Genomic DNA, 12,210 nt, shown 5'->3' with positions numbered 1-12,210 from the left:
GGTGGCTGTCTAGGAGGAGGGACTCGAGAGGGAGTTCAGGGTTTGCCAACGCATCACCTATTTCAAGGCCGCCATTTCATGCACGTATTCATCATGCATTGTCGATTCTTCCAATCGCCGCTAACATTGCTCCTCCATCAGGACGACTTCAGGGGTTCCTCCAACAAGCGCCTCCCGTCCCAAGCTCAGCTCCCCCGAGACAAGAATCGCTCCACCGCCCATTCCCGAACAGCAATCTGATTGGTTCCCGCCGCGCAACGCCACGAAACGCGAACCGAACTCGAAAAGTCGCGGCGCGCGTCCTCGGCGCGGGGTTCCCCAGCAACCAATTTGATTGGCCTGCAAGCACTCAAGCGCCATTCCAACCAACAATTGAGACCCGAGCCAACAATGTCCCCGCGCCCCTCGATGTCCCGCTCCTCCATTGCCGACCCAAGCCCAATTCCTAATGCATCCGCACTCAGCTCATCCGTCGTACACTCGGTATTCAATCCCTGCTGCTGCTCGACCCTTGCCGTACCACCCAACTGGGTTCCGCCTCAAATCAAGGAAGGAAAATAGTCGTAAACAAAGGGAAATCGCCGATCCAAAGCTCGCGCGCTCAATGGCATTGCTCGCTCGTACGCAATTTTAGTGGATATCGTGTACCTCTGCTTGCTCACAGACAGGGGTGACATGATATCGTTGACAATCTCAAGGTGGTATTAGTGAATAGGGGTGAACCACCATACCGGAACGCCGATGCTCCCAATTGTAGGACATAAGGGGAGATAAAAAAAAGCCGAAAAAAAGCCGGGTTGCCGGACAAGAAGGTATCAGAAGGTATGGCGCAAGACAGTCTCATGCCTCGCCGCAGTCGAAAGTAGGCGAATAATGTGAATGAAAATCGGTTGGGGTAGGCTGGGCAGGAAACCCCTTCAGGAAAGACAACTTCGTAACATAACCAACCACTGGCCTTCAAGATGGTATGTCGTCAAATGTGAGGCGTCTCCTTGCCACGCTGCGCGGCGTCTTCCCCGCGAGAGGGGTCTTCCACGGCTTTTGCGCTGGGCTGGGCGTCATGTGAAGAAATTCAGCAAAGTCGAAGCCAAGTCCAGGAGTAGCCGGATAGGGGTTGCCGCCGCCAGGGGTCGTCATCATCGATGATGGCAATGCCAACTTGTTCTTCGGCGGTGGTGTCGACGGAGGATCCATCCTGTTCCTTGGCGGGTTCGCAGGCGAAGGCGATGCTGCGAGATACAAGAGCAGATCCGCACCTTCCTCGCCAGATTTAGACTCGTTTGCTGTTGTTTGCCTGTCCTTCGGCTTCTTCATCAACGTACGGCTTCGCATCGGTGGCGTCCGAGGCGGCGATACCCGAACATGGTTGACGTGAAACGAATGAGTGGGCAAGTCGTCCTCGTCATCCGAATGGGCCGCATAATTCGTGGTCGTAAGGACGTCGCTGATTTGCCTCGATCCAGAGTAGAACGATATATCAGGGCCCGTCGAGGTGGTAAAGTGTTGCTGCCGCCTTGGTTTTATCGGTGACGACTGGGTAAAGGGGTGGTGACTCGAGAAAGACCGGTGTGCCGTCGGGGACTGGCGGAAACGCTTGCTCGGACTCGAATACCCATTGTCGTCAAAGGAGGCTAGGTAGGTACGCTTCCTATGCCCGGTGCTACCGTTGCTAGACCCAATGGCATCCGAAAACAGCGGCGCTTTGAGCGGTGAGCTCATGAGTGTCCGAGAGGGGTATGGGAGGTCGGAGGCGCTCGAGGACGAGTCGGAGAGGATATCGCCGTCTTGCAACCGTCGGCGGCGCATCTCCTGTTCGAACTTGGGCTCGATCATATCCAGCGTCTCGTTCACCAAATTGTGTTTCGTTTTGAACTGGGCGAGGGCGAGACGGTTCTGTAACCTCCGAGCCATCTGAGGCAAAAAATGAGTACTTGTCAGCTTCACACCCCTGCCAAGGGAGGCAGTCACCGTACCTTGCTGATTTCAGCCCTCTTGAGCACCCTATCCGCTACAGCCTCGGGCTGCTTCTTCAACGGCGACGACATCATCTTGCCGATGGTATGATTTTGCAGGCATGCAGAAAGTCGATACCGGCCTGATGGCGGGGGGCGCAAGTTCGTAGGAGGAGGGTGTGAGGCCTAGGGGGGATTGGATGGTTGCAGCGCTGGGCGCCTAAAACCGCCGTGAACGACGAGGACTGGTCGAGGTACCGTTGTAACTTTTTCGTTGCCGGCCACAAGCGATTGTGTGGTGTCAAAAACTCAATCCGCTTCCTGGCTGGTCACTTTATTCGGTACACAGCCGCCGGCGCTTCAACACGGGAACAAAGAGAGTTGCGCAGGAGTTGAGGTTGGAAAGCCCGGGCAGGAACAGGAGCAAATTCACATTCCTGTGGAAACCGGCAGATTACCCAGCTGAGCACTGGCCCACTGTCTGCAACCTGCGGCACAGGGCGAGCTTGCCAGGCTGCCAGGGGTCCTTTGGACCAGCAAATTTGTTGGTTGCATTGTGCATTCCCAGCATTTCCGTTCAAGCTGACCCACCAGCAAACACAGAGCAGAGCTCTTCCCTGACCATGATGTGAACAACTCCACCGCAGAACTATGGCGATGGAGTCTCGAGCGGGATTTGGCAACTATTGGGTGCTTCGAAATATCTGCGGGCATTCCTGGGCTCTCAGTGAATAGCCAGAACTTAAACCGGGCGAGACTTGTCGTGCCGTTTGCGAGGATTCCGGCGGTGACCCGGGCTACGACACCATACGAATAGCTCCCTCGATATAGCTGGGTCAGGGGCTCCACAACAGCCGAGCCCGGTGAGGCAAGTAACAAACTGGAAGGGTGTGCCATTTTTGGTGTAGTGTAGTTTCAGTTACCAGTGGGTCGTTCTGCGGTCACAATTAAGCGTCTCTGAAAAGCGTTGAATCAGAATGGACGATATGTAGGTAACAAAGCGCACGCAGAGCGAGTGCAAACGAGGCCGAGGTACCCTGGCCAAAAAAGCCAAACTCCAAAAGGGAGAAAAAGTCAAGAAAAGAGAAAAGAAATACTAAAGGCAACCAAGAAAATAGAAAGAAGTAAAGGAATCCGAGGAAATAAAATAAACCAAGAAGAAGGAATGAAAGAAAAGAAATCGAGTAAATAAAAACTACGAAGACGGAGTGGACTTTGCGCTTTCGTCGGAATCGAGGTCAAAGGCAAGAATACCCTCGATGTGCGATTTAAGCTTTCGTCCCTTCCAAATGCTCGCCGCAACAGCCCGATCAGACCAGCAAACGTGCCGCTAGCGCCCTTGCGGCGGCTCACCTCGTATTTTCCGTTTTCGGACAACTGTTTGGAGCAGCACACCTTTTATCTCACGATGCATCCCCTGCGATGACATTATTCATCTCACTGGCATGCTTTGCGATTGGCTCTAGAATACAAATGGATTGTGTTGGTTGGCAGCCACCTTCGGGAAACTTTTGCAACGCTAAAGACTCGGACTTCGTTTGCATCCCGCAGGAAGATCAAAAGGGGAAAGGGCCCCTCAGTCAACATGCCCATAGCTCCTGACGAACATCGTATTCAGCCCTGCGCTGATTACTGCTTCCTCTTTTGGTGGAGATAGCAGTAGGGCCGGGAAGTGAGGTTTTCTGTTAGTACTACTGTGCGGTAAGATCATCAAGGTAAAGTCTCAACAAGCCCCAAAGCCATGGACCTCGAACGACTCCCAGCTTTTTCCATTTCTTTTCCTACGTTTCCGAATTTCCTTTCGCCGACTGTCCTAGCGTTTGTGTTGCAGTCTTTGGATTCCTTGTTTTGAGTGGCCTCTTCCCGGTTCCAACATTCCAGTTCCCTGCTCGGCGTGCTCGCCGCCAACATCCGATTCTCCGTTCGATCTGGAACAAATATCGAAAATTCGAGGAACCGGCGGACTCTCAATCGCTCGGGCCGTGGGTCCTTATCGTTGCCCAGTCGTTGTGATCGACAGACCAGCTGTTCGGCTCCATCATCCGGCTCCATCGCAGGCTCCATCTTCCAGCTCGTCTGGATCGCTTCGGCGCAACCTCCAATATTCGGCGGAACGTGCCTGGGAGGGCAAGACAGGCAAACCTTGCGCTGCCATACTTTCGGAACACGGCAGCTGATCCTGGTACTTAATTCTGCAAAGTAGGTATATAGCTATCGCTCAACGGACAACCCTCTGATTAATGGCAGGGTGCAACTCGGTAGGAACCAATTGAACATACTACATACGTCATCCATCGCTCGCTCAGAAACTCATTTGCCTGCGTGCTCGACAGTGGGAAGTAAGGGGAGGAGGGCCGCTTTTTTTCCACCTCATCACTTTATGACACCGCGGCCTTCTGTACCTTACACTACCACCATCCTGTTTTACTCATTTCACACCGCAAAGTGTTGATCACGGTTATCTTTGCAGTTGGCTCGAGGCGCTTCCGGGGCCCATATATGCGACGCCCCAGTCGCCTGGTTTCTCCCACGTTCTTCTAGACCAAAGACGGGGCTTGGCTACCTCACCTACGGTCGCTATCAACTATGGCCCCTTCCTTCTTGAAGTTCAAGGAGCTGCGAAAACGGTCAAGGGCGAGTTTTAGAACCGAACGGTCGACGGACGAATCGAGCGAAGCTGGGAACAACACCACTCCTACTAGCGGCTCATTGACACCCCCTTCGATTGGAGCACAATCGGATCCGGCTTTAAACCTGCAACTCAAGGACCAACCGCTGCCTCCCCCCGCTCCTACTATTTCAAGGCCCCAATCTCAGCTCTACCAAAATGGTGGCAACAATCGACATAGTGTTTCGGGCATGATCGGCCTGGGGTCCCCGGTGCCGGGTGGACGAGGACCGAGTTTGCCAGTTTCTCAGTACTCCCCTCGAATCACCAACGTGGCAGATAGTTCGTGGGTGAGTATTCCCCGAGTCTCCGGGCCTCGCAGCCTACAGATATGGTTGCTAACGAGCAGCAGGTCTACCAAAAGGTTCTACTCGTCCACGGCACCATCGGCGAACCATTTCACCAATTCCTTGATGGCACGCTTACTGTGAGCCGTCCCGATGACAGTTTTCCCCCGATATCATGGCCAGTGCACAACTCTTGCTTCAAAGCGCTGGTGTACCTGATGCCTGGCGCCAACCGGTTGCGGTTCGACTTTTCTAGCCCAAAGCTCGCCAACAGCGGATCCTCCAACCCTATCCATTCTTCTCACCTGACAGTTCACATGATTCCACCCGTCGGCGCCCCTCCGCTACAACTGGCGATTATGTTGGCAAAAGACTCCCCCGGTACCTTCGATGCCGTACCAGCGCGGATGGAAAGGGAAGGAAATGGGTTGGAGACTGCGGTCCGCAAGTTCCGCATAGCTGCTTACTTGTGGCAGGCATTCACGGCCGAGCAAATGTCGCGCAACAAGCTTGGCCGGCGTGCTTTTAGATTTGAGGAGGAATGGACCACAGGCGCGGCAAACTATCGCGACAGAGAGAACGGTATTCTTCGATCCGAAGCACGAGTGCATATTATTCGGTCCGAAAAAACAGTGGCTGAGCTTCGAGGTCTCAACCTGGCACAGCAAAACTCGAAGGCCACAGATGCAGGGGGTCTCTACGGTATCACTGCAGATGCCGTGCGAGATTACTTCAAGCCACTCCCCGGTCAGAAGCTGTACGTTTCGGTTTTGCTTCTAGACGCGCATTGGGACACGGAATCAAAAACCATCGTCGGGCACGCCGCACTCGGTGGGCGGGCCGGTGACCTGCATCTAGGCATATTCGGATCCCATTGTCTTCAGAGCTATCCTACGTGCTTTGAGGAGATAGTGCCGGCCTTCACAGACTGCACGCCAACCGACACCAACCACGTCGGCAACGACTGCAACGATGCCGGAAGTTCTTGGGAGGCAGCCAACATTGGAATTGGAGCCCATCTGCACGAGACAGGCCATCTCTTCGGCCTGCCTCATCAAGAAAGCGGCGTCATGCTCAGAGACTATGTTACCCTCCACCGAACCTTCCTCACGCGTGAAGCGTATTCCACCCGAACCCACTCAAAAGGCGGCCTTGTCTCCCAAGGAGATGAATGCACTTGGCATCGTCTCGACTGTCTTCATTTCCGCAGCCACCCCTGCTTCCGCTTCCCCAACGACCCCGTCTTGAACCCGGACGACAGCGTTCAGGGTTGGCCAATGGAGGGCGGCACGCTGACGGTAACCGCTGCCACGGGGATAGCCTACGTCGAGATTTATGGCGAGGGCGACGACGTCTGCCACGCGTGGATTGAGTACCCCCCTGAGAATGGCGGGCCGGTCCAACGGTCCGTCTCCCTGAGCGAGCAAGACTTGCGCGGCAAACTTCCCGAGGAGAAAAGGAAAAGTCGGTTGCGGATCTCGGTCAAATCGTACGGGGGTGGCGCGTTGGAGGTGGACGACTTTAACAAGCTCTGCTCCAAGGACGCGGCCTGCGTGCGGATTCCTAGTGCTGTGCCTGGCTTGCCCAAGGCGGCGTTGAGGGGCAAGAAACTGGGCTTGTCGCAGATGGAGGGGTCTGAAGGGCACGAAGTTGTGTTTACGAGCGCACTGAAGCAGGATCGGGTGCTGTCGAAGGTGGTGGTTTACCATGGGTCGGCCGTGGACGGGATGGAGTTTGTGTATGATGACGACTCGAGGCAGTTGTTTGGGAAGAAGGGCGGGAAGGTGGGCGGTGACGTGTTTGATATGGGTACGTATCGCGGTCGTGTTTCCCGTGGCCGAGACCAATTACTGACCTGAGTAAACAGATATCCGGCGTGGCGAGTACATCACGGGCTTTTTTGTCCGATCCGGTTTTTGGATCGACGGTATCCAAGTCTTAACCAGCCTAGGCAGGAGAAGTCCGATGTTTGGGAATGCGCATGGCGGTGACCCGTATGTGCCTCTTTCGTTATCATTGAGGTCCCCACTAACAGATGTCCAGACATACCTTGATACCCCCGAGAGGCTACAACATATGTGGTGTCACAGGCAGTTGCGGCCCTTGGCTTGATGGGTTCTCCGTTATCATTACAAAGTGAAGGGTGCTGCCTCAAGACGGCGGTAAGTAATACTTCTAATGTTACATTTGCATTCGGTCGGGTGGGCACATATGGCTATCGGGAATGGCTTGCGGCATGTGGGAGGGTGCTTCCTTTTGAGGGCTCTCGGGTTGCCCATACCACGGCGACGACAGTCTTGTTACAAGATCCCGGTCACGGGAAATGGGTGATGCCCGTGGCGCGGTTTGGTTTTCTTTTCTTCAAGGCATACAAATTAATAACTTCCGGCATGCATGGACGGACGGTAATGGGTTAGGAGGATACACATACAGGCGGCCCTAAAAATACAAGAAGCCTCGGGACATTCATTTCTTTGTGGAGTAGCATTTTCCGTTAAGGGATATTGTCGAACCCTAGATGGTTCCCTTAGATAGCCTTGACAAGCTCGTCACTTTTGTTTTTTTATTCTGCCCCTAACCATCTCTCTATGAGTCCCGCGATCCTCATAGCTGGATATGTACTTTTGGCGATCAGCCATGTTAACTGCCTTGGGCTCAGCTGTATCCCTGGCTCATTCTGCAAGAAACGAGGAATGAAGTATGATATTGCTCAGCTCCCATAGTAAGAATAGCCTTTACTTTAACAGATAGGTGTAACAGCATACATAATAAGCCCAGCAGGCACGGGGTACCAGGAACCCCCTCCCTAAAGACCGAGCCAAACGCCCGCTTTTTCCCTCCCCGCCCAACTCCAAAATGCCCGTAGACGGTGACGCAAATATATACTCCCGCCGAATGGTAAACCGCGACCAAGAAAAATCCCACAATGGTAGATGGGACCCGAGACTGTGCGAATATCCGTCCCAGATCGCCCCCAGCAAGTAACAAGCGATAAAAGGGGTATGTTGATAATACAGATGACAACACCCGAGCCCAACCACAACTTCCCACCCCCCTAGTAGTAATTATTCAGCTCTGACACGCCGCCACCGGCACCACCACCGGGTTGGTTATTCCCCGGCCGACCAAACTGCTGCTGCTGCTGTTGCTGCTGCTGGCCACCACCACCACCACCGCCGCCGCCGCCACCGCCACCATAGAACCCAGGGTTCCCAGGGTTCGACGGCCCCTTTGGGATATTCTGGTTCTGGAACCGGGTGTGCGGCTCATCCTCGTACATCTGCGCGAACCCGCCCTGGCTGTCACGCCCACCGACGTCGTCCAGCGATTTGTAGTGATGCCCGCCGCCGCCGTGCCCGCCACGGCCACCACGGCCCTTGGCGGCACCCCCGCGCTGGCCCTTGTTTCCGCGGCCCGCACCGCCACCGCCTCGAAAGTTGCCTCTCCCGGCGCCTCCACGGCCACCACCACCACCGCCGCCGCCGCCACCGCCACTACCACCACCGCCAGCGCCGCCGGCAAAGTTCCCCTGGTGGTGGAACTGCCGGTGTTGTTGCTGCTGTTGCGGATGCTGCTGCTGCTGCTGCTGCTGCTGGGCGGCGCCCGACGGGCGGGCGCGGAAGTCGTCTTGACCAGCGGTGTGCTTGCGCTTGTTAAGCGCCCTGCCGGCGGGGCCGTGTTGGGAGGGGCCATCGCTTTCGATGCGCAGAAGGATCTTCTCGCCCACTGTGGTCTCGAAACGGAAGGCCTTGTCCGGCGTCACGGGCTGCCACTTCTGGATCTTACCTGCCTCGGCGTGTCGTGCGCCCTTACGCAAGGCCAGCACGACAAGCGGGACCGGGTCGCCCGTGTGGAACTTGGCCGTGGCGGGCACGGGCTTGACGCACACCGCCCAGATGGAGTTCTCGAGGTTGGCTGTGCCAGTTACCTCCCAGGTCATCTTGTTTCCCATACCGCCAACTTTTTCTAGGATGCCGGGCGGGCAGGGCCGAGGGCAAATCATGATGTTGTTAGCATGAAACTTGATGTCGCCTTCGGACAAGTTCTGAGGAGTCTGTGCGAGAGTGAGTAGCCGTTGCGTGTCAGCGTTGTTGATCATGTATCCTGTGTAGAAGACAGTTTTTTTGATGGCAAAGCGTTCGCCTTTGCTGCCGCGCCGCCGCTTAGACAGGGCGGCATTGTGGTCGGTGATGATTTGTTGTACTTCAGCCACCTCGATAATTGGGTCGAGGAACGTGGCTATGTCCACTACCTGGATGACCTCGCCATTGATGGTCCCTCGGGTTTGCGCGCCTTCCATCCCGTTCAGCTTCCTGATGTTGTACTCATCTAGAAAGTCGCGAAAGCCCTTGACGTGCTTTATCCGGTCCTCGTAGATTCGAATTTCTTCAGCGTGCTTGTACGTTTCCATTAGCGCCTCCAAAAATATCTGCTTAAAGACCATGGTATTGGTGATCCGCTCGTTGTTGGGTCCAACCGAGGGCTTTAAGGAGATCAGGTCAAATTCGAGGCCCTTGCTCTTGGCCATGCGCTTGATCAGTTCGCCAAAGCCCGACTCGGAGCGCCCCGTGAGCAGGACACAGACCGCATCCTTCTGCTTGTTGCTCAAGTGAATCAGCTCGACAATCTTCTCATTCCACCACCCATCCCACGCGCGTAGCTCTTCTTTAGCAAGGCCCTCGCCTGTCGCGGCGAGGATGCGCGAATCGTGCCACCATCCGCCGTTGACGAAGGCATCGGGATTCGATAGCATTCCGATCGTCGGTCCGTTCCAGAGCTTGGGATTCGGGAGAGGGGTCTTGAACACTGTGGACGCGGCACATATGGGTTAGCCTACGCCCGCGGCACACATACACCAGATTGAAAAGGGCATACGCGTGTTGTCAAAATCATAGACATGGATCGCCCTGATTTTATCGACGGGCGGCAGCTGTTTGTCGAGGACTGACCACCTGCTCATGGCTGTGACCGTGTGCGTGCTGCCGGCATTGGCAGCGCCATTTTTGTACGCTGCATATGCTGTTGAGCCCATGGCTTGTCGTACTGAATTCAGGATGCGCAAGAACCGGGTTGCAAAAACCATGGAGTGGTCATCGCGTAGGCGACTCCGAGGCAGGTGCTGGGCGCCGCGACGCTAACAATTTCGCCGACAAGGGTACCGGGAGCCAAGGGACCCACCAAGTTGTCTTAAACCAATGCCAGGTTACTAACTACCTCCTTTTCTACAACTCCCCGATTTACAGTTTAAATGCATCTAGCAGGGATTAACCAAAGTTGACGAGTTCCTTGAGAGGTTGGAGTGATTTTCACATCGAATGAAAGATTCGGGTAACGTTGAGAAAACAAGATTTTAAGAAGGTGGATAGTTTGAAGTCCTAAACGGTGTGCGCATTCTCAGTTTATATTTTAAATGTGGAAACTGTTGAATGGCCCCCCAGGGCCTCGAGGCGTCTTCCGGTGATTAACTCGCTTTATACTCTGTGTAAGAAACAATACCCGCCTTGGGAGCTTCTGGAAATCTCTTTGTTTGTGGGACATGAAGCAAACAAGCGCAACTTTTCCTTCTCCTATCGCTCCTGACGCCATGTGCCCATACCCGCCACCCGAACGCCTTGCCATATGAATACCTCCCAAGGGCATCTACTGACGGAAGCCGCGTGCCCGCATGATTGATGACAGCGTGTTCATGACATCTCGATCTCCTGAGATTTTGTCTTCTCAGGGCCGTTGTCTGTCCTGTAGCTTACGGCAGCAGCCGCCTCCTCATGAGTGTAAGGCCCTTCGCGCAACTGCTTTAGCCTGAGATCATGTGTTAGAGGATCACATCAACAACATAGATGGAGGGTGTATACGGACCTCCTCTTGTGAGGCTTTCCCTTTCTGTGAAGAACCAGACTCGAGTCGGTCTCAAACCACTTGGCACATTCAATGCAGTAATTGCGGCCAAAACCGGGCAGGTCCTCGGCCGCCTTGGTCTCCTTGTATAGCTGGAGATGCCTAGGGGACAGGAGGTCGGCCTTGACCTGATCGACGTCGCTGGAAACTAACGTTAGTCGAGGGTTGTAAAGTTTGATAGCGTTCGTATATCGGAAACTCACCGAACCCGTCTCCGTGTTTTTGTCTTTGTTCTCTTTGCAAATACCCCCATTGTTCTATGGGATAAATTGGTACCTGGATCTCAAGCTTTGGCGAATGGACTCAGCCGGGGTCTTCCGAATCTGTTTTTGCTGGTGGTGTGAGTATGGTGAGGTCTACTTTTTAGTGGGGTACGTTTTCTGCCAGCAATTTTTGGTCCCCCACGTCGCCAAACTACCACGAGCCGAAGTTTATGCGGGGATATCACACATGTGAACAAACGCACGAACAAAACTGCAGCTACGAGTCGATATCAGCCATCTTTTGATCAGCCCAGTTCAGCCATCCCATCTCGCCGCCATACTGATCCGCTCCTCATCTTTGTCGCCGTCGGAAGGCCGCCGTTCTGCGACCGGTCCAAGCCGGAGGTACGGGGTTATCGCCCTCGGATCTCCATTTCCGACCGAGCTTCGAGGCGCCGAGTCGGGCCCCTGCCGATACACGGCCCCACTTCAAGGGTCTCCAGGCCAGCAGAAATTTCCAGGTTCCTTGTGCCCGATGCCTCGCGAAACGGCCCAAGGACCCGCAGTTCTCGAATTCAGACGGATCCGCCTCGGATGCGATCGAGAACCGACTCCAACACCACATGGGATGGTGAGAGTTGAAGGAACTCGGAGATGCAAATCGGGTTCGCCGCCGGTTTGGAGGATTTTTCAGATTTTGAACCCGAAATACGCAGAGATCGTCGACCGGTTGCGTCACAGTTCAGCCCTGCAGGTTGCGTATGGTCGATTCCTCCAATCTGCATAACGGCCTGGCGTACCAACCCCGCGGTGTGAACGCATGTCGCGGTTGGTGATGTCAATCATCGGACGTATCACGCCAGTAATTCGTTCAAATCAACTGTTGGCCTCCTGAATAGACAAACAGCTTTCCCGGCATTTGCCAGTTACAGAACCTAGAACTACACAGTAGGTTATGGGGATGAAGTCCAAGCCGGTTTCCGCACCCATGCGCTGGAAACGAGCTGGCGGGATTCAACGTGGGAGTTGCCGGCGGCAACGAGTGAAGAGATGAAGCCTGTGTGATCTTAGACTGTTTTCGGCATCTATCGAGACAAAAATAACATAGCTACGTGCTTGTTTACAACCCCTGGGGTTTGCTCGCCCGGAGTGTTTGCACGCGAGGGGCTTGGGGGGCACATGAAGCACATGTCATCAACAAGTAC

The 12,210-nt window shown here is 54.7% G+C and overlaps 4 protein-coding genes across 4 annotated transcripts; 1 reads left to right on the top strand and 3 right to left on the bottom strand.

Moving 5' to 3' along the window:
* Window positions 1-598: 598 nt before the first annotated feature.
* Window positions 599-2,214, bottom strand: F5144DRAFT_11403 (uncharacterized protein). The gene is made up of 2 exons (XM_066782155.1): window positions 1,974-2,214; window positions 599-1,911 (listed from the first exon to the last, which is right to left on the bottom strand). Exons 1-2 carry the CDS (start codon window positions 2,046-2,048, stop codon window positions 958-960), a joined length of 1,029 nt encoding a protein of 342 aa, XP_066647916.1. The 5' UTR covers window positions 2,049-2,214; the 3' UTR covers window positions 599-957.
* A 1,394-nt stretch (window positions 2,215-3,608) lies between these two features.
* F5144DRAFT_11400 (uncharacterized protein) lies at window positions 3,609-4,277 on the bottom strand. The gene has a single exon (XM_066782154.1). It carries the CDS (start codon window positions 4,014-4,016, stop codon window positions 3,663-3,665), a length of 354 nt encoding a protein of 117 aa, XP_066647915.1. The 5' UTR covers window positions 4,017-4,277; the 3' UTR covers window positions 3,609-3,662.
* A 261-nt stretch (window positions 4,278-4,538) lies between these two features.
* On the top strand, window positions 4,539-7,047 carry F5144DRAFT_479592 (putative peptidase family-domain-containing protein; the record flags this gene model as incomplete). The annotated part of the gene is made up of 4 exons (XM_066785175.1): window positions 4,539-4,910; window positions 4,973-6,716; window positions 6,775-6,901; window positions 6,951-7,047. The coding sequence occupies 4 exons, from the start codon at window positions 4,539-4,541 to the stop codon at window positions 7,045-7,047; spliced, it is 2,340 nt and encodes a 779-aa protein (XP_066647914.1).
* Window positions 7,048-7,962: 915 nt separating this feature from the next.
* On the bottom strand, window positions 7,963-11,055 carry F5144DRAFT_597158 (uncharacterized protein; the record flags this gene model as incomplete). The annotated part of the gene is made up of 5 exons (XM_066790854.1): window positions 7,963-9,713; window positions 9,783-10,041; window positions 10,655-10,706; window positions 10,764-10,943; window positions 11,006-11,055. 5 exons carry the CDS (start codon window positions 11,053-11,055, stop codon window positions 7,963-7,965), a joined length of 2,292 nt encoding a protein of 763 aa, XP_066647913.1.
* Window positions 11,056-12,210: the final 1,155 nt, after the last annotated feature.

The sequence above is a fragment of the Chaetomium tenue genome (genome assembly GCF_020726465.1).
Source record: "Chaetomium tenue strain MPI-SDFR-AT-0079 chromosome Unknown F5144scaffold_1, whole genome shotgun sequence".
NCBI classification, from domain to species: Eukaryota; Fungi; Ascomycota; class Sordariomycetes; order Sordariales; family Chaetomiaceae; genus Chaetomium; species Chaetomium tenue.
This window is presented reverse-complemented; position numbering and strand designations above follow the sequence as displayed.